Here is a 27963-nt window from a genome sequence, read left to right as displayed (position 1 = left end):
TCACCTCTTGCCCTGTGAGGAGGTGGACGGCTGAAGTCACCCCGACCTGCCTCCCGCCGTCACAGCACCACACGAGGGCCAGCCGGAAAGGGCGCCGCGGCACTGCTCCTGTGCAGGAAGTGGACAGGACGCGTGGGATCCTGGACAGAGCCCGGCTCGTCACCTCCCAGAGGCCTCAGGGCAACTGTGGGCTTAAAAAAAAAGGCTCTTGCCAACAGTGTCCAGGAACTGGCCACCAGTGCAGACCTCCAGTCTCCCACCGTCTAGACTCCAGGGCTCACTCTCATGTGATCAAGTGTTGGACCAAGATCAACGTTTCTCTCCTGGAGCAGAGCACAGCTGTCCTCTCCGGGATCATCGGATTCCTCCTTGCCTCCCAAATCCCAGGACATTGGTCCCTGGGAGGCTCCCTGAGTGAGACCTCCTGACAAGGAGGGACACCAAGAGACCCCAGGAGGCCTTGTGACATCACCATTGTCCCGAGCTGTGAACCGGTCCCCCGTCAGGATGGCACCAAATCTTAGAACATCATAATCACACCCTGAAAGAAAAAAAAGCCAGATCCCCGTGAGACGGCGTGAAGCCCAGAGACCACGGTGCCAAGCCTCGCCTTTTGGGAGATGTGACTTGGGCTCGAAACCCCAGGTTAGAGCAAGCTCAATGCGGTGTCTGCACATAAAGGAGCCAGTGCTCTCAGCCATTCCTGACTTCTGTGCTTTGAATGTGGGGTCTCTATTTAAAGCACAGGCAGGTTCTCTAAATTGTTTATTTTAACATTCCTTAAAGTGCAGCATTACCTAACATCTTACATAAAAACTACAATGTGGAACGGCAGCTTTCTTAAGTTAGGAGTGACAAATCCAAGGAAACCTCTACGATTTGGCTTCCATATCTCCGAATTGGTATTTCAATGACAGATGCTTGTTGCAGCAAAAACCTCTGTCAGAACAAAATTAGGTGATCTATCATTTTAAGATATGGTCTTCATATACTGTTTACTCCAAGATATCACTTGCCTCAAGCCAATTTTGACCAAGAACATTTTGTGATATGGAAGTGATTTGTATATCATCATTTTTGTGATAAATGTAGCTCTTGAACACAAAATAACCCCCCATTCCACAGTATTACAGTTAAAACTCCTACACCAGTAAATCTGCACTAGCTTTTATTACTGCCAAGACAGTGGCCTGGACTCTGGGAGGGTTTCTTTTTCCGTGAATAAGGTTGCCACCCGCCTGCCTTCTAGCTGGGGTCGGGGTTTCCCACCTGCTCTCAGGGCACCCCCACCCCCCCTCGCCCCAGTTTCTGGGTCGTCTTAGGAGGCAGCTCTTTTTTAGGGCTGCTGCAGTCCTGGACACCCTGTGGCCCTGGCTGAGCTACTGCTGCTCTCAGGCAGGCAGGTATCGGGGACGATAAGGCCACTGGCCACCTCGGGATGCCCGCCGTCGGCTGGGGTCTCAGGTGGGAACATGGCATGGCCAGAGCAACATTGGGCAGTCATTATTTTGGGAACAATGTCCCCCAAAGCAGGGAGTCCTATTCCCATGCAACCAAAGAAGCTGGAGGGACAGGCCAATGGCTAGAGGCAGCCAGCCACATCTACATGCAGGGCCGGGGCCCAGTGTGACGGCGGGGCTGAGGTGCTCGGAGAAGCAGTGCCTGAGGTGAGGAAGAACACGGCAGCCCTGGGTGCCCACTCGGGTTACCACGTCTGCAGCACCCTGAAAACACGCTGCCACGAGCATCCAGGATCCATACGTGGAGGGCGCCACTTAGGCACTTCCTGCCACGCATGTCCTGGACAATGGTCACCAATGCTGACCTACAGCTTGCAGCTATTCAGCAGCCACCCAGAACACAGCCCCTGCCAGGACCCTCACCAGGGGCCTTCTGAGCTCCAGTGCTTAGCTAAGGCTAGTGCTACCCAAGGGGCTGGAGCCCACTGAAGGACACCAGCCGTCCTGTGTCACCTGACCCCTGCTGGATTCTCCAAGATCGACAGATGACCAGCAGAGTTTTGACAGAAACAGCAACCGAGACAGAAGACACCCCGAAGGGACCGAGCCACAGAGGCGACACGGGACACTGCCGAGTCCCAGGGGAACCGGCTTCCAACACCAGGGGACATTTCTCACAGTGCTTTGCTTTTTTGTAGCAGCTTGGCTCCCAAACTAGAATCTGCTCTTCTCTAACCCCACAGTGGTTCAGTACAGGGAGGAAGGGGCGTGGAACCCATGGGCCACCAGAAGAGCCGTGCCATGTTCAGTGATGGATCTCTCCACAGGGTGACCAGCAGGCTGAGCAGAGGCCTGGAACAACCCCGCTGTCCCCCCACTCCCAACTTGTCTGTTGACAGGCTAAGCAGCCTGTTTGGTAGGAGCTGGCACGATCCCCCCACGGGGACTTTCCTGCTCATGCCCAACACCAGGGCAGGCTCAGAGACCTGCTGAGCAGGGTGTGAGCTCCCCAAGAGGCATGGCCACGACCAGGCTGTCACCTCTTCAGGCCATTTCACATGGAGCATGAGTGGAGTCACTGATAGGATGTGTGACTATGCACGCAAGTATGTGGCACTGCCTGTGTGCAGTTCATCCTGGAGAACCTGGAGCTTCGCGGGAGAAGGGGTCATCTCCATCTGAGTAGTTTCTCCTGAGTGTCTGCTGAGCAGGCCCAGGTGGCCATCCAGAGCTGCTCATGGTAGCAGTGAGGGGTTGGGGGTCCCCTGTGCTCCTCCCGCACTTGCCATTGGGCTGCCCACCACCTGAACTCCCCAAGCTGGTCTCTAATGCTCAAAGGGCCATGCAGCTCCCTCACACCAGCCTCGGGATTTCCACTCGCAATGCGCAAACCCCTGGAGGCCCAGATTTAGCCCTGTCATTTCTGTCACCTTCCACTGACCAGGCCAGCCCAGGTTCTGGGGACAGATAAGGGACACAGAAGAGTTCTGAGTGGCCCCCAACTGCAATCCTTGGGAAGGTCTGCTCATAAGGCTGGATTCTGGGTACTTGGACTTGGGGAAGGTCCCATCACTCACTGACGTGAGTGGCCCTGCACCTCGAGCTGTTTGTGCAAGTGAATGCCCTCTTCCTCCTGCGCTGTGGTATGCACTATGCAGAGGGTGCCCACATGTCCAGCCCCCAAACCCAGGCACGGAGCTCTAAGGAGCTCCCAGGTAGGCAGCACTCTGCCCCAGCTACTGTGAGGTGCTGTTGCAGAGTTGGCATGCTGACGGAGGACTCTGCGACCCAGCCCACCCCTCCATGCTGCCCCCACCCCTTTCAGCTTTGAGCCTGCTGCGATGCTCACAGCCACAGGCACCACTGCATGCCAAGGGCAGCGACTCACAATGTGGGGGGGTCTTGGGCCCCCAACACAGTGTGGCCAAAGTCACACTACAAAGGGGTGTGTGAGTATAACAGGGAGGGCTGTGTGGCCACTTTAGTAGTACAACCCTAAGGACAAAAGCGGGGCTGCTCCACACAGGGCTGTCCCTACAGAGGAAGGGTGGGAAGAACAGGGCCCTCACCTGCAAGACCTGGGAGAGAGGCTCAGTCCTGTCAGCGCCAAGTCAGAAACGCAGTCTAGCTCTAATCCCAGAACTAGGGGCCCAAAGGCAGGCGCAGCCGAGGAGGGCACAGAGACCCCTCAGGTCTGCAATCAAGCTGTGGCTAAGCTCAGGCCTATGGTCTGCCGTCTGGTCAACCTAACCCAGATATGCCTGGCCTGGAACCCAGCAAGAGGGGACCATGTCCTTGGGAGCTCAGGGTCGTCCAGGTGGTGACTTTTCAACAATCTGCACCACAAAATAGCAACCTCAGATATCACTCAATCATCAAAATATCCCAGGGTCCCAAGTGCAGTTCTGCTGGGAACAGAGCTGCATGGGGCTCTCCCCCACATGCCACTCAATGCTCCTGGGACTACAGCCCAAGTGCACAGGCTGAGTCAGATTTATGTCGCACTCTGCGTGTGGCACCTGAGATAGGTTCATGCCGACATACTGCATAATTAGCAGCTTGTCTACCACATCCGAAGGAACAAGAAATGATGGTCGGGCCTAACAACTTCTAAATTTCAATATTTTACATTCCTTTTCAATATATTTTCCTCTCAGCCACAGACGTGAACAGTGGGAACACCGCGGCTTATCCATCAATCAACACGATCTATCACAACGCTCATCAAAGAGGCTGAGGGTCCACACACCAGTGCTCCATTTCTCTAACATCTACCGCATATTATTCAAAGTGAAGCTTTCATGGCCTTGTAGATCAGTTTGGAGGGTAGCTGTGTCTTTCACTACTTTTTTACTGTCTTTTACCTGTCAGCAGCTCAAGGTACCTATAACTCTAAGCTCCACGCCTACAAGGAGGTTGCTCTGCGTCACTGCCGCCCACTGTCACTCCACAAGGGCTCTGGTTTTACATGTGAGGCGCCAGCTGCCCTCCCACGGTCCCAGCCCCTGCACTTTCTGTGCACACAGATCCCGTGAGGAGCTGCTGCGCTCTCTAGAGGGTTGCAGAGTGACGGGTGCCTGCCAAGGGCCCCAGCTCTCTGTGGATGCTCTGTGGACAAGGCAGTCTGTTCAGGGACACACTCTTGAGCACCGTTGCAAGAGGAAGAGACCCAGGACCCAGGGAGAGTGGCAGCAGGCAAGGCCCAGCCACAATGACACAGAAGGGCCAGTTTAGCTTCAGATCTGCACCAGGACCATGAGTGGTCGTGGAGGCTGGTCCCTAAAGCGGCCTCCTTGAAAAGGTAGGCTCTCGTGGGTGGGGGGACAGGTGAGGAGATGCACCTAGGATGTGGGTGGAGGGGCAGGAGGAAGCAGAGGCCAGGAAGTTGGGAGCGCTGGACAGGTCAGGACACTCTGTCCATCTTGGGAACTTTCCAGCCTCATCTGCATCCAGTCTCAGTCCACTTAGCACAGCCAACAAGACCCAAGCCCACTGGCCATTTCCCAGGGCAGAAGACAAGCAGCACAGCCAGGATGGACCACGATGGAAACCCACCCTCCTCAACACTCATGGGAGGCCGCAAGGTGGACAGCTCTCCATCACTGGGCCTTGAAACCATTAACAGCCAGTCCAGCAGCACAATGGCAATTCATCCTCTGCCATCAGGCCAGGCTCCGAGAGAACTCAAAGGGGCTTGTGAATCACGGCTCAAGCACAGACGGGGCGACTCTAAGGTTCAGCATATGTAATCACATCACAGGACTCCAAAATCAGCAATCCACCACATCGCAAGTCCTGGCCCCCAGCTCCTGCAGCCGCCTGACCTGGCCCCGTGCAGGAAGAACCTGGCATTCCGCACTCTCAACAGGAGATTCTTGTTTTTAAAATATTTAATTTCCACAACGTTTATAACTTACAAAAATGATCTCTTACCTTGATACAGGACTTTTTAGATGTATCACCTTGATATAGGACTTTTTAGATGTATCACTGAATTCTACAGAGGTGAATGCAGGACGAGCTGTAGCACCAAGGTCACAGTACCTTCAAAGAGCCACGCCCTTCCTCCAGAGGAACCAAGACTCTACCTCAAGGCACTGACAAGCAAGGTGACCCAGGTCATGGTCTGGGCCACCAAAGGCATGGAGGTTTTGTCCACCCTGGACCACAGTGGACACTCAAGTCGCTCAAGGAACAGCTGAGGACCAACGGCACACCGGTATAGCCTTGGCTCTGTGCGCCCACGATCTGGTCTACCCCTCCCCCCACACCAGGAGACTGTTCATCCTGACAATCAGACCTCGGGGCAGGACACTCACGGAGGCTATGTGGCTAGCAAATGGCAGGGGCAGCCCAAATTCGGCAGGGCCTGCGGGAGGCAGAGCCCATGCTGTCCCCGTTCCTGGCCAGTCACGTGGCTCGTCTTGTTTACAGAGCAGACATAGCTCCATCTGCACCAAGATGCTCCTACTGCCAGAAAAGTCAACACCCCGCCCGGCCTGCTGACAGCTTTCAAGATTCAGAATTTTACGTCTGTCACAAAAATGCCCATCACTTTAATGTCACTGTCCCAGGAAGTTCTGTCTGCCAGTCATTCTGTGATAATAAACCACACAATCGCCCACGTTACTGGACACACGAGATCGGAGCCACGGCACTGGGGCATGATCGCACGGATCACGACAGTCCAGTGCCGGGAAAAAGCCCGGTGGTGGGGTGCCAGTGCGGAGCAGCAGTGCTGGACCGGCATCCAGAATGCGCACCACTGCGCGGCATCTTTCCTTAAGTGGCATGCATCAAGAGACTCACAAGATGCTTAAAACTTAAGCTACAGGGTTCAGAGGGGAACGGTGACAGAGTGTTTTGAAGGATTTTGGTCATGAACGGTATATAATTTTTTACAACGAGTCTTGCTCCAGTCGTAAAATCCTTCACTCGCCCACGCCATTCCCGTTGAAACGCGGCTGCCTGCTGATGACCAGGGCTGAGCACACAGGTCCTGCTGGCCTCCGGCTCGGCCGCGCTGCTCCTGCAGACATGGCCTCCTTGCAGTTGTTGGAGGGTCCATATTACACAGCTCATTACGAGTGTTCCTAACTCTTAGACAATGACTCCGTGGAGCCCGCCACGTGGCTAATGAAGTATAGAGCGCTAACAACAAATCATTTACCCGTCCTGGGTGCTGTGTTTCTAAAGGAGGGAGTTTTTAATCATAAGCAAATGTAATCATTTATGTTAAGCAACCCATGGACCTGGTCAATGTAGCACAAACAGCCATTAAGCAAAAATTATGACAACACAGGAAGGACGGGGACACTGCAGACACAGCAGTGGTGCCGAGCCCACCAGGGGACGTCGCCGGACAAGACCGAGCTGGACACAAGTACGCGCTGGGGAAACCCATGCTTCAAACTGGACTCCAATACCAGCCATCCAGCAGCAGGAAGGACGCCACCTTCCCATGAAGCCAGTAAACTGCCAGGAAGGCACCAGGTGATGTCTGGCGAGTCCTCCAGCACCGCGAGCTTCTGTCCCTGCAGAAGGTGACCATAGCTGACGGAAGCCTGGGCCCCGCCACTAGAGTCTGAGGTGGCAGAGCTGGCCCTGCTAACGGTGGCAGAACAGCCAGTGCCGTGTCCCAGCCGGCACCCTGGTGGCTTCCCAAGCTTTTGGCACTGATAGAAATACTGATAGAGGTCCTCCCAGCAGGATAGCACCTGGGCACATACTGCTCCCACATGGAGGGCATCAACAGCACAGTAAGTAACGTGGGGTGCCCCGAGATTGGTTGGGGGAGCCATTCGGACACTCGGGAGTCTAGAAATACTCTGGCACCAATGGAGATGGTGTTTACGGGGCAGGCTGCCCCGGAGAGGAGGAGGACTGCCACGCTCCCACGCTACGCTCCCACGCTACGCTCCCACGCTACGCTCCCACGCTACGCTCCCACGCTACGCTCCCACGCTACGCTCCCACGCTACGCTCCCACGCTACGCTCCCACGCTACGCTCCCACGCTACGCTCCCACGCTACGCTCCCACGCTACGCTCCCACGCTACGCTCCCACGCTACGCTCCCACGCTACGCTCCCACGCTACGCCGCTGAGCCACCGCCCCAGTTCACGGCTGTCCTTCCGATAGAGCCCGCCAGCAGTCATGGAAAAAGAAACTGCTTTTTACAGACATCTGCCTGATAAGACCTATTCCTGGAGAGAACGCCGACTCCATGCTGGTCTCCTCTGGTATTTAGATGCTTTTGAAGGAATCAGTAGCAGCAACGAAGACAAAGGAAGCCCTGAAACAGGCTTTAGCGCCAACAATATTGTGCTTCAATGACCGAATGAAAATAATCTGTCAACAGGCCACAATAAAAGATGTTCCACTGATGAATGTGTCACCAGTTAACTGCTCAATAATTTATATATTTGTATTGAACTTTAACACTGAATTGGCAGGACACATAAAACACTCAGGTAATTTAATGTGAAATGTCTGCGCTCCATGTATACAGTAGGCACTCCACTGCTCTAAAGAGAAACAGAAGGACAGTTGGAAAGTGGATGGGGATTGTTTTACAGAGAGGTTCAAATGCATGATCACTTTAGTCCCCGACAAAACAAGGGACCACAGAAACCTCACTCGGGTTTCAGACAGTCCACTGCCCCGCCACCAACCTGGGCACAGGTGTGCCTGATGACGCCAGAGGTACCCAGAATGTCCCTGCAGTAGTTTACCTATAAAATGGAGGCCACTCCTTTTATTTCGTAAAACAGGGCGGCGTGCTCCCTGAGGTTTCTTACATTAGACCCACTTTCAGATTGTGAAGGAAAGCAAGGCCTGGAGTTATCTTAATACACGTTTAATGATTCTTGTTTTCATATGGAACCCTGCACAGCTTGCCCCAGAACTCCACCTCCCAGGGTTCACGGCATGGGTGGAGAACACCCCAAGCTCTTCCATCAGGATGATTAATGAAGGCACCTTTTTCACAGAATGTCAGACTCTGCCTTTTTAACAACTGACCTTTCATAGAATACTACTGAACTCATAATTCCACTTTTGTTCAGTTTCTTATTAGTGGAGTTAAAATTAATACTTATGGGAATGATGGCCAAGGTGATGCACAGTAAATCTTGGAGCACGTCACCCCCGGTGCTGGCTGCCTAGGAGCGCGGCACCTGCACTTGTCCACATGGGCAGCCAAAGCGTGTGCGAGAGAGTCTGTCCTTCCAGAGGACACCAGGGCAGTCTGCAGACCATCCTGGAGAATGGAGATGTACATATTTTAAGAAAGGCTTTAAAAGTTTGTGGGTTTCTTAAAAGGACTTAATAAAATTGATAATTTCAATCAAATTTGAAATAATTTACTCTATTCATGTTTGAACCATTCCTGACGACCAGGATGGAGTAAGGCATAACACCCTCTCAGCCACATGTCTCCCAGGAGTGACAATACAGCAGGCCATCAAGGCAACACAATCCGCCAAACCACCACCTGTCAGTGGGTCGCGTGATGAGGGCAAAGACTAGCTGCTGACACAAGATCTCACCCTGAACACGTAAGAACTGGCTGGGAAATGGAGCCGGGGCAAGGCTTTCTTCCAATTATCACTGGGAATAGCAAATTACTTCAGGACTCAATCTTCCCACCATAGCAGCCATTTCCATATGCAGACATACCTAATTTCTAGTAATCCCTTAAGGGCCCCAACTAGTTTTAGCTTCAAAGATCTTGTGGGATCGCAGGGCAAGGCAAGAGGCTACAGTGCATTCAATTACTCACTCTTATTTAATATCTGACAGAAGTTATCCTGAATAAATACTGGGAACGCAGTACACAGGTGAGTGGCTGGTCCAGGCTGGCTCTGCACATCACGGGGCCCACCACCCTTCTCCAGTGCAGTCATTCGCCTAAGAGGGTTAAAGATGGGTCAGCAGTAACACCTGAGGATGGTCAGGGAGCTGTGCTTCCCCATACAGAAGGAGCACACTGGGATCGCAAGTCCTCCAGAACTGGACATCACCTGCTGCCCTGCACAACCCTCACACCAAGGTTGGCTGACCTGAATCCCAAATGCCACATGTGGTAGTAACTGCTCCACTGTCGTGGGAGGGAAACGTGGGCACAATGCCACACCATAGCCCGGGCAAGACCAGAATCAAGTGAAAGTACCTCAGGGCATCTGAGATCAAAGTAAGAAGAGCAGGTGGAAAGAAAAAGAATCACTAAAATGATCCAACACACTCTATGAAAACCTGCACATCAACTACATTTTCACAAAAGAACCCAGGACCGTGAGACCAGATGTGGAGCCCTGGTGCCTGTCCTCGGGCACAGCACAGGAAGCAACAGCAGAAAACCAGCACCGTCCAACAGATGAGCGTGTGAGAACAGGTCTCCAGCCTCCAGAAAGGGTACCAGGAGGGGAACCATCACCACTTTACAGGCTAAACAGGAAACCAGCTTAGGGTGAAACCCGCACGGCGGCCCACGGCACCCCGAGAGCCACACCAGGGAGGATGGGGCCACACAGCCTCCCGAGCAGTGGCCGTGAAGCACTGATGCTCTCCACTTCCAGAGGGGAGTCAGAGGTATCAAGTGTGCCTCAGGAAGAATGGCCTTTGAAGGCACCTTCGGTCTCACCCTGCCCCTTAGCCAGGTGCCATCATCCATGTCTCGCCGTTTATCAGCAAAGGTGAAGTTCAATTTCAAAAGCCTCCAAATCCCGAGTTCTGACAAGCCCCCCACCCCACCCACACCTGGCCTGGGGGCCTTCAGCCCCTCAGCTCCTGGAGCACACGCAAGGCAGGGACCTGGCCTCACAGCGCAGGCCATCAGAGGCCCCTGGCACCTGTGCACACCTTGAGGCTACCCACCAGAGCGAGGTGGCCACTAAGGCAGCCTGTGCTTACAGTGGACAAGCAGGAGCACACCAGTCCATCACCCGCAGTTCGCCTCCGCAGACTAGCAGTCGGCAAAAGTGCCCTTTTAAGTTCATAAAAGTTCAGTTCTGAAAAGTTGAGAATAATCCCAGGCATCAGCACTTACCAAATCTCACAGTTCACTTCCCAAAACATGTTGTAGAGGGGATTTTCCAGTTATCTGGCCTTGATCCCATTATTTTGACTGGGAAATATTATCATGAGTGTCTATTTCATCCAAAGTCCCATAACCAACTTCCCCAATGATCACTAACACACTTCTAAACAAAATTCAAAGACTTCTGTATAACCTGAATCATTTAAAACTCCAAGTATCTAATTAACATTTACTAAAATCATTAATTGCATTTTGGTATGGTTCTCAAGGTTATGGCATGGTGTTGGAGGCAAATTAGGATTTGTACTGTGGAAGAAAAACATGGTAGCAAAAACACTGAAACACCATGGAAATCCAATCCAAGCCCTGGCAGAGGGAGAGAAGGAGAGCCGACCTGGCCAAGCCATATGCAAAGCCCAGCAACTAACTGGCCAAGGAGGCTGCAGCAGAGACAAAAAGCCCCCTGCACCCGAGGGCTCTTCCTCACCAGGCCCCAGCAGCCGGCCCCAGCAGGCTTTCTGACAGGAAAGAAATGGGGGCAAGTCTGTCCCTTGCTGCAGGCAAGGAAGCCAGGACAGCTGTGCTAAGGCTCCTGGACCTTGGAGAAGACAGCTTCAGAAAGACAGAACAACAGGTGGACATCCAGACCGCAGATGACCAGGCCAGGAGAAATGACTGGGGAGGAAGAGGAAGCAATGTTCGGGGATCCAGCAGAGAGAAGGCAGAGGCAGGCTCCCTCCTCGGCAGGACAGCCTCCCAGGCTCCCACAGAACAGGGGAGGCTGGCCTCACCAGGCCAGGGAGCAGTAGCAGAGGCAGTCCGGAAGGAAACCAGCGACAGTGGGGCTGAGGGTGGTGTCTCTGCACCACTGATTTGGTTTATTTAACTAGGTGCCATCATGAATCTTGCTCTTCTTACCTGAAAAGCCATTTTAACCATTTCCCATAACCCCTTGCATGCTGAGGCCCCACCTGGCCCCTTCTGGCTTTGCTGACAGCGTCCAGGAACATAACTGGCAGGGAATCGTCTGCCTGGGCAGCAGCATACTTCCATGGAACAAGAGCACCATGCTACCTTGTCACCACTGCCATGAAAGAGCAGCATCGACAGGCACTGCCATCCCGGGCGGGAGTCTGAGGCCAAGGACCTGGTAGGACTGGCCACTCCCCAGGCCCCTCACCTCAGCCTGTGGATGGCATCTTCCAGCTGTGTCCTCACATGCTTGTCCGTGTATGGTCCTAGTCTCCGCCTCCTACAGGGATGATGACAGTCATTCACACCAGGACCCTCGCCAATGACGCTATGTTCACTGAGTCACCTCTGCAAGCAGCAGGCCCAGCTCCTTCTGTACCCCGATGCAGCAAGGCTGGAGGACCAGCACCTGGCGCTTGGCCGCTAGTGGGAGGCAGGCAGAAGAAATGGAGACGGCCCCTCCCCAAGAAAACCTCCTTGGTGCTCTGCTTCCAGAGCTGCTGGGTCATCCTGTGTGTACAGAAGCCTCTGCCTCCCTGGGCTCCTAATCTGCAGATTCAACTAAGCATTGATGGAAAATACGCATACAGCTGACATTCTGTAAACACCACAGCCAACAGTTGCTTATAAGGGATGTACACTGCATTGTTTAAGAGGCAATTTAAAGGAGTCAGCACATGCAGATTATATGCATGTGCCACGCCATTTCCCTTCTGCACCCACACACTCTGGTATCCTCGGGGTCCTGGGCCCAGTCCCTATAAACATGGGAAGGGCTGTTGGCGGCTCTTACTGCACTCGCGTGATCAGGCACCACCTAATGGAATCCCAGCAGGGCAGCCCGTGGCCTTCCTCATCCTGACCCAGGACACCACAGACAGGACGCACAGGAGGTAGGCTCATGTCTGCGAGCCCCAGTTCTATGTTACATTTATCCCTTTGTTGAACGAACTTGATAAAAGCACACCACATCCTGTCCACTGGCCACAGGTTTCCTCGTGAGGTGAGCAGACAAGATGACTGCTGCTCGTGAAGGGCTGGGCCAGGGCACCTGCCAGCTCAGGCAGCATCTCGCTGGAAAGCACCTGTGGCCGGGATGACGTGGTGCCCAGTGGTCTACTGCACCAGTCCCCCACCCCACAAGCAATGTGGGAATCCGCGTGAAGAAGAGGCATTCATCTCCCTGCACTTTGACATAATGTGAAGTCACTAATATTAATAATCCAGCTCCAGAAACTGCCAGCCTCCCAAAGAAAGAGCCCCTGACCCAAAATATCAGAGGATATTAAACTGGGGAGTGATCTACTGATGCAAATCATTAAATCTATTTGCATCTGCTCACTGAACCCTATCGCAGAAATTAAACGGCATGCGGCGGGAGGAGCGGGTGTGCATGGTTAAGAGGAGACATCTTGGAGAATCCAAGCTCTGTGTCATTAACTCCCCCACTTCCCTCATTAACAAGTAAAATGTTTTTACTGCTTGAAAAGTTTTAATAAATAGAAAAAAGCAGGGTGGCTGACATAGTTTTTAATGTAATATACCAGGGCTTTTAATATTTTTACATACATTAGTGAAGAGCTGGGACCCAGGCTAAGAGGTCACACGTGTGGGAACAAACAGCACCTGCAGGAAGGACTCTGGGGCTCTCCTGTCCTGCTGTCCTGCGCTCACTCTCAGCACTCACAGCAGGCTTCAGAGAGGCAGCTTCCGTCTCCACCCAGGGCGCTACCCAGCCAGGCCAGGCTTCCCGGTACTGACCAGGCCACACACGTACAATCAAAATTCTCAATGGGACCCAAAGTGGCCAGCTGAGAGGTAGAGACACCCCCCCCCCAGGCATGCTCCGCACAGGTGACTGACATACCCACGTGAACTTGCACTCAGTCTGGCTAACGGCGTGCCAAACCTGCGGAGCAATGACACCATCACCTGCACCATCCTGGACCACAGCTGCTTAGGAGCTGCCCAGCGTTTAAATACGCCGTGTCATTCTTTGCAAAAATATTTTATCTCCTGCAACACCGAGGTTCACAAACGCAGGTAACTTCTCATGCATGCTATTTTTTATAGAGAATTTGTTAAAAAGTAAAAAGCCTCTATTAATGTGTCATATAATAATGTAACTTCAAGAGTTTATAACAACACATGCAGAGGAGCACCTGCCTTGATTGTACTGCCTCCATTTTAAACTAAGGAACTTCATGATCCTGAAGGAGCTTCTCGCCCTCAGACACCAGGCAAGAGCCAATGCTTACAGTGGCCTGTCCGTCTCTCCTCTGGAAGGCAGCTACCTCTGACAGCAGCGTGCCTGGCTGTGGACTATAAGGCAGTAAAACCAGAGCTCTGGAATACCCAGGCACCTCACAATTAGCTATGCTCCTGCAAGGGGTCCTGACCCAGCCGGGGGCAGGCGGCAGTGCTAATGAGCTGGGTGAAGAGGCCGAGGAGAGCCTTGTCCCGTCTCCTCCGTCAGGAGGTGGCTGCAGTTGGGAGACAAGTGCTAGAGGACGTCCACACACTGGCGTGCTCCCACGCTCCCCTCCTAGGGTGCCAGGGATGGAACCCCGGGCGCTGGGCAGGCTGGGTGCATGCTGCCCTGAGTACAGCTCGGCCGTTTGACTTGTTGAGACAGGTTCTGGCTTTTGCCTAGGTTGTCCCTGAACTTTTGCTCCTCAGCCTCCCAAATGGCTGGAATCACAGGTGTGTGCCGCCACGCCTGCCTGACAGACCTAACCTAACCACCCAGCCCAGGTCACCCCAGTCAGTACAGTGCGGCAGCACTGCTCCCACAGCTGACCCAGCTTCACTCCCACAGGCTGAGGGCTCTGAGCTTCCTGTCCCCATCTGCCTCCTGGATGGGCACAATGGTCAGCGTACAGCGTACAGCACAACTGGCCTGAGCACGGCACCTGTCCTCCAACACCCTCCCACCTCTGGGCTGCCGTCTCCTCTGGCTTTCCCAGCAGAGGCAGGAAGGCCAGCTGCCCTCCAGGAAGACAGGCCAGCCCAGTTCTTAGCCTGTGCTGCACAGGAAGACTGAGAAGTGTTCTGCCACCAGGACATGAGCCTGCCCAAGAGCAGGGATAGGCACCCGCTGGCAGCCTCTAGGTGTAGAGCGCCGCTTGGCAGCCAGGGCCTCCAGCATGGCACCTGGACTTGGGTCTCTCCGTGTGATAAGGGGCAGGGCTGGCTGGGATGCCACAGCCCCTCATAGTTCTGATCACCCGGGTCTAGGAAACTCCAAAAGGACCCCTCGGAGACAGGTCAGGATGGGCTATGACCGGTCAGCAGGACCACCGTGTGTCCAGAGTAAGTGGCAGCCTCCCTCCAGCTCCCTGGAGAGCAATGGAAACCCCTATGAAGTGGTAGAGACTGTCCAGGAGCCCTCCACCGGCAGCCTCAACCACCAGCAGCCCTGGACCCTCTTCCCTCCCCAAGTCCTTCCCACCCACAGGCCACCTAAGCCCAGCTGAGGTGCTCCCACCCAACAGGTAGCCTCTGCAGAGCACTACCACACAACGGACCCCAGTCTCTTCACCAAGATGACCACTGTTGGGCCTGAGCTCACGTGAGTCTCCTGACGGCCTGTGGGAAGGGGACGCCACCACCACCCCCCCCCCCAGGACACCAGAGCCGAGGCCAGGAAGCTGCAGGACCAGCTTATGATGTGGGCTCTCTGCAACACTACCGGTGTGAACGGCACGAGGGTCTCAAAATATTACCTTCAATAAGTTTTGTTTACCTAGAGAAGATTTACACGTGAAAAACTTTGAAGGAAATAAGTGCCTGGTTCTTTTTAATAAAAGTGGTGCTTGGTTACGTAATAACTCTTCCTAGCAGAGCCAGTGAACTGGATGAAATAAAGATCAGAAAGCTCAGTATTTTTCCAGATGATTTTTAGAAGGGAGAAACCACTACTTGGGGCACGTTACCTTTGGGGTATCTAATAATTCAGAAGAATGAAACAGTTTCTTCTTCCTTGGTATAAATATGTATTTTCAGGGAAGGGGACATTGAAGCAGCATGAGAAGTTCAAGCACACACTGTACACACACACAGGCTCAGACAGACAGTACCTGGAGCGTTTTTCTATTTGAGGGATGAACAAAGTAAACACCAGCACATCTCAAGCTTACATTTTCCTATTGTAATAGGCTGTCTCACAAGTGTGCTTCTCCTCCTCACTGCATCTCCTAGGATTGTTTATATCCCATTTTAGTTTGTCTAAATACCCTGGCAAAAACCGTGCAGTTGGAAACTCCAGTTCCACTCTTGAACCCTGGCCTAGAGGCCCTGCACCAACACAGGCAAGGACCTTCCAGGCCGTGCGGCAGACCTCCTGAGCTCCAGCGAGGCCCATCAAAGTCCAGCACACCTGGCCAGCACAGGCTGTCCTGAAGGTGCCCACAGGTACAGGGAGCTGCCCAACAGTGGAGGCCACAAGCAGGAGCTGTGGGTGAGCAGGTGTTCGAGGTCCAGCAGCACTGGGCGAGGGCATCGATCTTCTGGAAGGAGACACAGAAGAGTGGTGAGACCCCTCACCTGGTGCTGCAGGTGAGCCCCCCCCCCAGGAGTGGCTGGTTTTGGAAGCAGAACCACCTCCACTTCCGAGCAGACACCTCTCAGATGACACCCAAACACCAAAGCTGCAAAGTGACTAGCTGGGGCACGTGGCTCCCGAAGCCCGCCAGGAGCCAGGGCTTGAAGAAAACCTGAGTGAACACTGCTCACCCGAGAGTCCAGGGAGGGGCTGGCGCCCGGCTCCCCTCCTGACCTCCAGGCTCCGCTCGCTCCGTCCTCTCCTCTTCCGTTTCCCTCTGGTCCCTCTGGTGCCCCTTCCTGGCCAGCCCACCTATTCCTACTGCTCAGCACCGGCTCGGCTCCCCTCCTCCCTGCCAAGCCAGGGCCCACATGCTCTGAACACACACTCTCTGCTGAGCCCTGGACAACTTCGGGTGCCTGGGCCACTAGGCCTACGGCCGAGGTGGCCCCAACTCAGCGGCCCCCCCCCGTTCTGCAGCTGCCCCTTCGTCTCAGGTCTACACCGCCTCCCCTCCCTGTGGACTCAACCATCTCCACATCCAGTGACTCCTGCCTCTGGACCCTGGGCCTGCCTGAGCGGGGCATGGGCCCCCTGCAAGTTGCGGCTGTACATTCCTGCCCAATGCCCAGCCAGGACCTGTCACAAGACTGGTGACACACACGGCAGGCACCTGCATGTTTAGAAAATGAGTGAAGAAACAACGAGATCTGAACCCTAAGTTTCTTGCCAATGTTTTCCAGATGAAAGATTTGCCTGGATCACTAGACAGAGCACTTGGAAGTAAGAATTCTAGAAAGGTGGACCCCAAGACAACACACTTCCATTCAATTAAAAAACTACTCACTTAACCTCGAACTCAATTCAAGACTGAACCCATCACACCAAGAGCTACACACCAAGAGCTGCACGCTGGTATCAGGGAGCCTAATTACCAATACAGCTTTAAGAGGACACAAGTTTAACAAACCAAGTATATTTTCAGAGTGTAGGGCTTAAATGATTAAAATTTTCAAAATAAAAACGGAAGCTTACGAGCTTCAGATAGCTTAAGCATCAGAACAACGTTGAAGATACAGGAACAATAAGAAAACACCGTGGAAACCAATCCCAGTGGGGACCGAGGAGCAGGTGGACGGCCCTGGACGCCGCACCACTGGCTGGGAGGAGGGCATCAGAGGCCAGGCGCCTCCTGCTCAGGCTCCATCTCCCAGCAGAACGGGGTCACCAGACAAGCCCCGAGCATGCTGTGGCCTTGTAATGTGACCACAGGCGCGGGCCTGCACATGCCACCCAGAGGCTACCTCATGGCTCTTGTTCCTGAAACTCCAATCTGGACATTACCAGGAGGGCGTGGGCATGCTCTCCAGCCATCAGCACCGGGTGTCCTGCCTGGCACTACCACAAGCTCCATCAGGTCTGTCTCGGGAGCCCCACGCTCAGAAGCAGGTGGACAGACACCATCTGGCAGGAGGTCAGCCCTGAGTGCGGCAGTCTGGTACAGAGTTCACGTGGAGGGGACACTGCTTCCTCCTCCTGAGACCCTGTCGCCAGCCTTTCCTCTTAGTGATAAAGTGACACTGGTACCACCACCTGCATGGCAGTGTCCCAAGGACGTGGTATTGGAAAAGAGCTCCTGGGTGAGGCAGGTGCCACCCAGCAGGGGCCTCCCCCAAGTCCTCCGTCCCTGCTGCCTGATGCCCTCCACAACCTGGCACACAGAGAAAATGAAATGGCCAGGTCCCAATCTTGCCATCAAGGCCATGTGCGGCCCTACAGGGCTTATTCAACCTCCTTAGGCTACAGCTTGAACAAGGCTATTAACCAAACCTTCAAGACCAAATGGAGCCAGGACGGAGCAGCAGGCAGAGGTGACCCAAGGCAGCAAGCTGGGGCCCAAAGCCTGCACAACGGACCCAAACAGGAGGGGCCACAGCATGGGCAGCTCCATTATGGACTCCAGGCTGTTCACACTGTAGGCAGAGAGGGCAGGGGTCAACTCCACAGGGCCACGAAGAGCCAAGGGGGAAGGGCACTACTGGCTAATTCCATCAGAAACAGCCACCGTGCCCTTACAAGCCCCGGTGAGATTCCCTGCACAGGCCCCACACTGCACCTCCCTCGAGCCTTGACATGACATCGATCCTTCTCTGGGGGCAAAAGCCACAGCTGGGACAATTTGGAGGCCCAGGCAGGAAACAGCACCCCTTAACCTGCAGATGCTGGCTACCATGACTGACAGCGTGCCCCTCGATGGCTGAGCACTGGGGACAACTCCTCCAGTGGACAGCATGCCACATGGAGCGATTCCTCCTCAGGACTGGGTGTACCCGCTCCAGGTGCCCTCCTCCTGGGAGGAGGGAATGGCCAGATGAAGGAGATGATGCTCCGGGGAGAGTGGCCGACCCTCCTACACAGGAGCAGCCTCGGTGGAGGCTCCTGGCTAAGGGTGGGATCTAAGGGTTTTGATTCCAACATGCCTCAGAGGCAAGACGCCACCCTTCCCCACTGGAAGCTGGATACCGCGGTTTCCCTACAGTGTGCTCCTGCTCCATGACCTTCAGCAGATCCTGGGCCGACAGCTGGTCCTGTTTGGAACCCACATATCTGTGACCGTCCTTCAGCCATCCTTTTCTTCCAAGAGGATCCTGACAGACTCAGAGTTAAATAGGCCACTCACGTCTAACTCATGGACACAGGCATGCGAGTTGGCCGTCCCCACCGCCCTGCAACAGCCACGACGTGGGAACAAACCCTTCACTCTGCGTCCTCTGAGACGCTGCAGAAGGTGAGGGTCTGAATCTCAGTGACCACGGTGATCAGAAGCAGGCAGTCCCTCCTCTACTCTGACCTCAGGTAAGCCCTGGGCGAAATAGCGGGCTGGGGGGGCAGGTCCGAGGACAAAAGCTGGGACATCACATGAGGCTGACTATCCTGGGAGAGGAAGCTGATGCTCCGAGGCCAGGCAGCCAGAAATAACCTGCCATCCGTCTGCACAACTCAACCTGAGGAGTCACACCCATTCCCGAGTGGTTCAAGGGCTGGGGTTGCAGGGCCAGGGCCTTCACACCCTGAGTCCAGCTAATAGTAAATCAAGTCCTGTCCTGTGGCTGAGACCCGGAGCAGCCACCCACAGGCTGCACCATCACCCAGCTCTGCTGACCACTGGTGCAGCTGTGTGTGCATGCCCAGGACCCTCCCTGCAGGGGAAGGAGGGATCCCTCCTGAGAATCGGTGGAATGGAGGGAACACTCTGGGTTTCCTATCTTGTCTTCCAAGCTATCAAGTCCACGAGACCACTATCTGCTGCTAACGGACACAGGCTGGCACTTGGCATGAAGTATATGCACATTTTGTGTTATTGATAATGTAAGTCACAAAACCAACTCCCTATTCACTACTGATAACTTACCCCTCTCGTCAGAGACAGCAGGGGTGATCCTTCATGCAGACAGGGCTACTGATCAGGAACAGAGGCACCTAGGCAAGAACAGTGGTCCCAGCTCGCAGGGGCCTTCCACTCAGAGATGAGCCAGAACAGTAGCACATACCTATAACCCTACTGACTCAGGAAGCCAAGGCAGGAGAACTGCAAGTTCAAGGTCAGCCTGGGAAAACTTCGCAAGACAATATCTTGAAATAAAAAGGGCCGGAGGGATAGCTTAGTGATAGAGCACCCCTGGTTTCAAACCCCAAGACCACAAAAAAAATAACAGCTGGGTGTGGTAGTCACACTTATAATCCCAGCAGCTTAGGAGGCTGAGGCAGGAGGATTGCGAAATCAAAGCCAGCCTTAGCCACGTAGCCAGGCCCTAAGCAATTTAGTGAGACCCCGTCTCAAAAAATAAAAGGCTGGGGATGTTGCTCAATGGTTAAGCGCCCTGCGTTCAATCCCCAATACCATAAATGAATGACAGTCCAGGGGAGAGCTGGTGAAGTCTTCCTCTCAGGAGGACACTCAAGCCCTCAAGGAGGATCCTGGGGAAACCATCACATCTAGAAGCGCATGCAGCACAGATCATTATTTCAAGGCACTGGGGAGAAGCAGCCTGACCGTGGAGGCCGCTGCATGAGGAAGAGGGACGCACAGCGGCTCTCGGGTGAGTCTCTGCTGGGTGTTCTAAACTGTCCTCGGGAGGCCCTGACCTCCTCGGCACAGCATGGGCAACAGCACTGCAAGGAACTGTGTTAAGACTTCCCAGTCTGCCAGAGAGATCAGCTTCCAGGAAGATGCCTGTGGCTAGCGGGCTGTGAGGTGCCGTCTAAGCCAGGCATCGCCAGGTGAAAGAGCACGCAGTAGGCGCACGCCAGCATGAGGCGAGTCCTCTGTGCAGGGACGCAGACCCTCGAGGCGCCCCAACTTGGGTCTCAAAATAGATGAGGATAAGATGTGAACAGGAACAGAAGGTGCCTCCAGCCACCTGCTAGGAAGGAAGCACCTGGTGACTTCCCAGCCTGCGTCCCTTCAGAAGAGCTCAGCTGTCCCCCTCCTTGCATGGGCAGACTCTGGCATGTTTGAGCAGCATAAGTGGCCGTGCATCCGTGCATCCAACATCCTAGGAGAAGCCTCCAGGAACAGCAGGAGGCCCTGCTGGGCTAAGTTCGCAGGCCACAGCAGGCCACAGCAGGCCAAGTCCCTGGAGGAGAGGGAGCCCTCGCTTGTGTGCTCCTACCTGGCCTCTGTGCCAGGGCCACCCAGCAAGATGCCAAGAGGCGGATGTGCAAGTCCATAAAGGAACCACACCCCCAGGACACCAGCGGAGGCCTGTGAGGCAGGAAACAGCTTGAGAGTCACTTTTAATTTTCAAGACACTAAAGGACTTCAGTTTGTCATTTGGTCAAACCATGTTTTCAGTATTGTACGACTACTACTAAAGGGTTTACACGAACAAAAGTTAGAAGCAAATCCTCTAACTTGGCTCCCTCCAGCACCCACGATCCCCCGGGCTCACCTGCTGCTCCTCAAGGTTGTATCATTGACTTTTCCAAGTAATCAAACACTGCAATCAACTTGGTGGAACACTGAGCAAGTCTCAAGATAGCACACAGAAGTAACACACGTGACCCCCTCACAGAGCTCCTGTTGCTAAAGCTCACGACGAGGTGAAGCTGGCAAGGCAGGATGATGCGTGGGTGAGGCCCTGCTCCCGCCAGGGCCACCAGCTCCATGCAAGAGATGGTTAGTAGAGACCTGATGTGGGCAGGAGGCCATAAAACCTTTATGCCACTTTCCAGACTGAGGCTTTGTCACATTTCAGGAAGGGAAAGGTAAGTGATTATTATAAGCCACACAAAACAAATCAGCAATTGCTGTACGAGGCCACACATACAGGTAACTGACCGCGGGATGGGCATCAGACCTGTCCAGAAGTGCAAGTGCGATCCTGCTGCAGACACGTGGCAATGGTCCACCTGCATCTACCCACTTTGGCTTTGGAGGAAGGAAAGAGTGCTCACTCTCGGTCCTGGGCCAGGCGTCAGCTGTCAGAGGGCAGCAGGGAGCAGGCCCAGAGAGCACACAGGTGAAGAGGCGGCACCGACTCCCCTAGAGGTCACAGGAGCTTCCACAACAGGAAACCCTGTCGGCAAAGCTGGACCTGCCCACCAACAGGAGGGAAACCATGCTGGTCCCCCCTTCACTCTCAGACCAGGAGGAGCACTGCCCCCTCACCCCGTCCTGATCTCTGACCAGGACCTTCATGTGGAATGAGGCGTCACGGTCCTGCAGTTCAGGGTAGGTCACCATTCCAAAATTCACTCATTCAACCACATGTGAGGAGTGCAGGAGAGAAGTCTGTGGCCACCCAGAGAAACCACATGGCAAAGCCCAGTGGACTGCAGAAGCACCCTCAACCTGAGGTGGACACCTTCAAAACCCAAAAGGGTGGACCACCCAGCTAGGGAAATACTGGACACTCCTGCTACTGGGACAGGAGGGGGCAGCCACTGTCACATGCTTACCCATCATTCCAATGGTGGGTCTAACAGTGCCTGAAAGGTAGAGAGAGGAGCCTACTCCCCTTGCACAAACCAGAGACTACAGGAGCCCTCAGGAACTGCAAAGCCCCAGAACAGTCCTTCCTCGGACCCCAGGGGCCTGTTCCAGGACTAACAAGGACACTAAATCCAAGGACACTCCTCCCTTACATAACATGGTGTAGCATAGGCACGTCCCCAAGCACACACCCCTGTACACTGTAAATCTCTGTACTACTTATAATATCTAATAAGCATAAATGCTGCCTGGTCTAATGCACTGTTCAGGGAATGATAAGGAAGAAAAGCCAACGTGTTCTGAACAGATACAATTTTCCCAGTTTTTCTTATCCCCATTTGCTGAATCCACAGATGTGGGAGCCTCAGACATGGAGAGCTGACTGAGCAGTAGGCCCTGCCCACCCAGAGAGGATCCATGAAGACCCCAGTGGGCACCCGACACTGGACAGCCCCAAACCCCATACACACCACCTTCGATCTACATGCCTCTGATAAAGTCTGATCTATAAGTCAGGCATGGTGACATCAACACAAAACGAACCACGCCAGCCACGCACGTGAGGTAAGTCACGTGCACATGGTCTCCGACTACATGGCACTCACCTCCTTCCTGTCATGTGAGGTATCTGGAGCACTTCGCTGCTTCTCCCCAGGTCTGTGTTGCCGGCGCTGCTTCTCTCATGCTCTGGAGCCACCACCATATAAACTGAGGGTTACTTGAATATGAGATTTGTACCACCACCAGTCGGTCTGATAACCATGGCTGTTCAGAGGGACTGACAGGTAGATAGCGTAGACAGCACAGACACACTGCACAACGGACGGCTCAGAATGCAGCGGCAACTGTCTACAGACTGTCATGAGACCTAACCTAAAGCGTTTCTTCCTGGAATCTTCTACTAAGTATTTTTAGACCCTGGGTGAGGATGGGTAGCACACGTCAGAAAGTAAAACTATAGGCAAGGTTGGGGCAGTGGTGGACACTACTGCACTGAATCTAGCCAAGATCCCAGAGAGTAAGATCAACATACAAAATCAATTGTCATAACCAGCAGCAATAATTTAAAAATTAAAGTTTTAAACTGACTTAGAAGACCGTCAATAGTAAAGTATTTAAAAATCAATTTCACAAAAGACATGCAAGGTCCCTATGCTAGAAACTGCAACACACTGCTGGGGACAATGAAAGAACCCAAACAGGAAATCATGTCACAAGTTGACAAGTTCAACAGAGATGTCAACCTCCAAAACACAGATACACACAGCTCTCCATCAACCCCAAGAAGACGGGCACCCAACTCTGGAGGCAATGTGTGACAACTAGGCCTAGAACCAGGGTGACCTCAGAAGAAGCTGAGGACTCACCTCCCCGATTTCCAGGCCAATCACCAAGCCACGTGGTCAAGTCAGCAGGAGCTGGCACAGAACAAGCACGGGTGTGCCCAGCAGTGGTGCCCAGACAGGACCCGTGCTCCTGGCCAGCTGGCTGACAAAGGCACCATGGTGATCTGATTGGGGGGGGGGGCTTCTGGGGGCTTTTTCAACAAATCATGACACAACTGAATAACTAAGGAAAAAATGACTCAAGATGGGTCACACATCTAAAAAGAACCACCAGGATGAAGCTTTCAGAAACTGTAGGAGAAGATGGTGGTAAAATTACAGCAGAGAACTATTTTTTGAAGAAAATAATTGCTAAATGTAAACCAAACTGAATTTCTCAAAAACTAAAACCTTCGCACCAAGAGTCTATCAGAAAAACAAACGTGCAACTAAAAAAACAAAACCACAGCTCACGGATGTGACGAAGGACTTGTGTCCGAAACCACAAATCAGTGGCAAAAACCTCCGCAAGCCCGACTCAAGAGGGACAGAGACTTAGAATGCAAATGAAGACCCCAGGGGCAGCACAGCACGCCCACCAGAAGGCGAGAGTCCCATCTTGAAGGCAGTCCCCGCAGGGCAGCAACCGAGGCGTGCTGCTGTGGAACAGCAAGGCCGCTTTGGGGGACGCCCCAGACATTTCTTACAAAGCCAGACACATTCGCCATTCGATCCAGCCATTCCCCTCCCTGGAGTTCGAGGAAAAGAAATGAGAACAGGCGTCTACCAAGAGACGTGACCAATGACCCACTAACAGGAATGACCATGGATTGAAGGGGCACAAGGTGACCTTCTGGAGCGTTCTAGATCTTGGTTAGGGCAGTGGCTCTATAGCTGGAAATGTTCATCAAAACACAATGAATTATACACTTAAAATAGAAACTTCACTATGTGAATTTTACACTTTAAAAAAATAGCAATATTGGGAACGTGATTCTGAGTATTCAGGTTTATACTAGTCTCAACTTTTTTTTTGAGGGGGGGTGTCACTGGGTTTGAACCCTGCTCACAGGGCTCTAGCTCTAGCCAGAACGTACAGTGGCCTCCCTTGCCTGGTGGCCCAGAGAAAGGCAGAGCAGAGTCGGTTTCCCTGGCTCCTCTCCCCTGCAGCACGAGGGCAGGGGCACAGCCTGGAGAGCCCCAGGGCAGCGGAGAGGAGCCCAGCCGCTCGGCCAGGACACCTTTCTCCTAGGGTAACCACTTGGCGGCTGTTTTCACAGCTGAATCGGATGCTCAGTTGGGCCACAAGACTCAAGTAGAAACTCGCAGTCAAGCCTCTGCACGCTGCTCCCAGGGTCCGCAGCAGGCTCTTAACCACACCTAACTCATAACACCCGGTTTTCACTTTCTTCCCAGATTTGCTGCAAGGACATTTACCTTTTCTCCAAAAGGCGGGAGCAGGGGGATTGGGGGACCCAACCCATAATTCCTGTGATTTACTGCGCAAATGAACATGCAAAGAAAGAAAATGACATTTTCCCCTACAAATTATTTGGTGCCTGTGATTTTCTGAACACGGGAGCCAGATGGTTCTCATAGACTGAAGAGCATATTCATGTAGTTCAAAGGTTTGCTTATTTTTCAGTCTTAAAAAAGGCTATATTGATTGTAACACACAGCTCTACAGGAAAAGCCCCGACGGTGGGGGGAATGCTGATATTTATTACCACACTCGTGCTCATTACAGCCGTCTCTGACAGGGGTCCATTAAAATCAATTTTTATGTTTCTTATGTATTTTCTTTATCTAATGTTCTTGGCATTGTGTTTATTAGCCAGTTAAGACAACACCGGGCATGAGAGTGGGTGGTTTTTTTCCTTCTGTCAGGAATAACGGGACTGTGATTTTAACACGACTCTTGGTCAATGAGAGGAGGAAATTAAACGCTGCATTTCAGAACAAAGCGTTAGAGAGCGCTTTCCATTTATGCTTTTACAATTAGAGAAACTCGGTGAGGATCGTGCAAGAGAAACCCACGTCCCCTGGGAATGGCGACGCCGGTCAGGCTGAAGGCCCTGCGCCTGCAGGCTGTGCTCACTGCCTCCAGAGGGCCCAGATCCCGACACCGCATCCCACAGGGGAAGCAGGACCTCACCCAGCGGGCCGTTCACCAAAACCCCAGTCTGGCTTAAAAAGAAGAGATAAGGCACGTATTATCCAGCCACCAAATTCCCAGGGACATCCCCACAGCGCACGCCTTAGAGAATCAATGCTCAATCAACCCCTCCTTGAAGGTGTACTGAATCCAATGCCTGGAGCCACTCATCGGAGGTTAGGCCCCATGTTAATTGAGATGGAGCATTGGGGCAACCTGTGGGGGCAGACAACAAGGAATGTCTGTGGCAGCAGGGGCTCCTCCTTACCCTGTGGCCAACAAGTCACACTAGTTGCTTTCAGCTGGTGCCCCCCCCCCCACAATGGGTGGCACGCACTCACTCAGTGGAGGTCTTTGGGCTCAGAAGCCTTATCCGGTGCAGGCCCTGGTCACAGCCAGACAGCTCCATCTTCCCCAGCGGGCTCTCCAGCACTTTGTGTTTCAGGACACAGGCCTTGTCCATTCTGCCAAGTGCCTAGAGAGAAAAGATTTGAGGTCAAGTGAGGAGCATGTGCAGAAGGATCTGGCTGGTCTCACGCACAGCAGAGGCACCAGCTGGCTACACACAGGACATAGCCCATGTCTTCTTGGCCTCTTCCTCCTGGTTGGAATGTGTCACATTTGCAACAGTCACTTTCAAGACAAAAAATTACCTCAATTACCTAGAGCAGCCAACCAACACCTCCCCTCTGCTCACGTTCCTTTAATTACTGCATTCTTCACCTGCCCCAACTTTAACCAATACAAAGGTAGAAAGAAGCCGAGCTGGGCCAAGCTCCTCAAACAGTTGCTAAAACTAAGGTAACCTTGCTTTCCTAAGAGGACGACCAGAGGACTGACACAGGCAAACAGTCTGGACGCCTGGGGCTGGCTCAGTGGTGGACATGCTCGGGGATACCAGAGGCCCAGAGGCCCCAAGGCCCAGGTGCAGCCCCTGGCCCAGCAGAAAGAATACAGCGAGGCCTGCAGTCGTGCAGAGAGATGGGGAGACCAGCCCTGCTGGGGGGGGGGGGTACCAGCTAGCAGGCTTGGGCGAAGGCCCGGTGTGGGGACACTGAGGTGGTGGACCCCTCTGAGCTCAGTTTACAGTCAGAAAAACATGCACCTGCTTTGCTCTGGACGCATCCTTGTTAGCAAGTTTGAAGTTAACTTCGGTCAGGAAATCCAGAGCTAAAGACAAAGACAGTGAGAAGCTAGTGACAGAGTCCAGGCTGGTGTTTATGAAAGTCACTCTGATGCAGAGTGAGGAAGGGCGGGGGTAGGTGCGCCTACCTGGACCAGAGGAGCCTTTCCACCCCCTTGGGATTCCTCCTTCAGTTCTGGGAAACAGGAAGCGCACCACTCACTTCCTGCTGCCTTATAGGCTCAGGAGTCCCAGAATGCCCCCCATGACCCCACCCACCATGCCTGGCCACCCTCTCCCTCCCCCTCCCCTCCCCCCGGGACCTCCCTGAGCCCACACTTGGGGGAGGGGCTGTGTACATTGGCTGCCTCCGCCTCTGTGTTCTAGAGCCACCTGGGATGAGCCCGTCCAAACCACCACCCTGCAAGAGTGCGTCTCTCTGTTGTGTCTCACAGAGGGGCAGCTGCCTCCAGTGGCACGGGTGCCACTCACAACCCACACCCAGCACAGAGTGCCTCCCATCCCTGCCCCCCGGCACCCCACCCACACCTGTGGTTTGAGAAGCCTGCATCCCCACAGCTCCACCTGCAGCCCTCGTGAACCCTCACCTGCAGCCCCTCGTGGACCCTCACCTGCACGGGGCAGCGTCGTCCTCACTGCCGCCTCACCTGGGCTTCCTCTGCTTCCTCTGCCCACCTGGCGCTGGCCCCCCAGTGCTCACACAGATCAGCTGTCTGCATTGGGGGCTAGACCAGGCCAATAGCAGCGGCCCACGGGCCCTATCCACTGGCTGCCTGTCTGACTCGGGTGCTGAAGGAGCATGGCCAGGCCAGGCTGGCTCTTCACCTACAGTCAGCTGCTACCTCGGTTCCCAGGCGAGCTGGAGACAGGGTGGCCTTGGAGCCTAGGATGCCTGACCCCTGGCCCCTGCCAGCTCCCGTCTGCAGACCCTTCAAGGTCACCTCTCTGCTCCCCACACTGGGGCAGCCCAAGTCCTCAGCCTTCCTCACACAGCATGCAACCTTAAGTCTACCTCTGCAGAAACGCCCTTGCCCTGCTGTCCCCGCTGGGCCCTGTGCACCCACACCGCGCGGCCTGGCCATTCCTTCCCGCTGGCCCTCCTCCATCTGCAGCACCCATCAAGCCATCTTGCCTCTAGCTCCTGACGCCGCTTCTCTTGTCTGTCTCCATCAGCCAGAGGAGAGGTGCCAGGCTTGGCCAGCCATCCGGGTGCCATATCAGTCCCAGGACTCAGCCCTCAGCACCAGACTCAGAGCTGCCCCAAGCAAAGGTGCCATTCTGAGCATGTTGGCAGAGATTTGAAACTATGTACTCAGGGGCCCTGGGTGT

At 53.9% G+C, this 27963-nt stretch overlaps 1 protein-coding gene across 2 annotated transcripts in view; it reads right to left on the bottom strand.

The window, feature by feature from the left end:
• The window catches only part of Mgmt (O-6-methylguanine-DNA methyltransferase), a 227367-nt gene that overhangs the window by 147633 nt on the left and 51771 nt on the right, over window positions 1–27963 (bottom strand). For both annotated transcript variants that reach the window (XM_077799145.1, XM_026411089.2), the window contains exon 2: window positions 25832–25965. In XM_077799145.1, coding sequence (XP_077655271.1) covers window positions 25832–25953 — 122 coding nt within the window. In that variant the 5' untranslated portion in view covers window positions 25954–25965. The remainder of the gene's footprint in view (window positions 1–25831; window positions 25966–27963) is intronic.

This window comes from Urocitellus parryii, chromosome 5, assembly GCF_045843805.1.
Source record: "Urocitellus parryii isolate mUroPar1 chromosome 5, mUroPar1.hap1, whole genome shotgun sequence".
NCBI classification, from domain to species: Eukaryota; Metazoa; Chordata; class Mammalia; order Rodentia; family Sciuridae; genus Urocitellus; species Urocitellus parryii.
The sequence above is the reverse complement of the archived record's forward strand: the minus strand, read 5'-3'. Positions and strand labels throughout refer to the sequence as shown.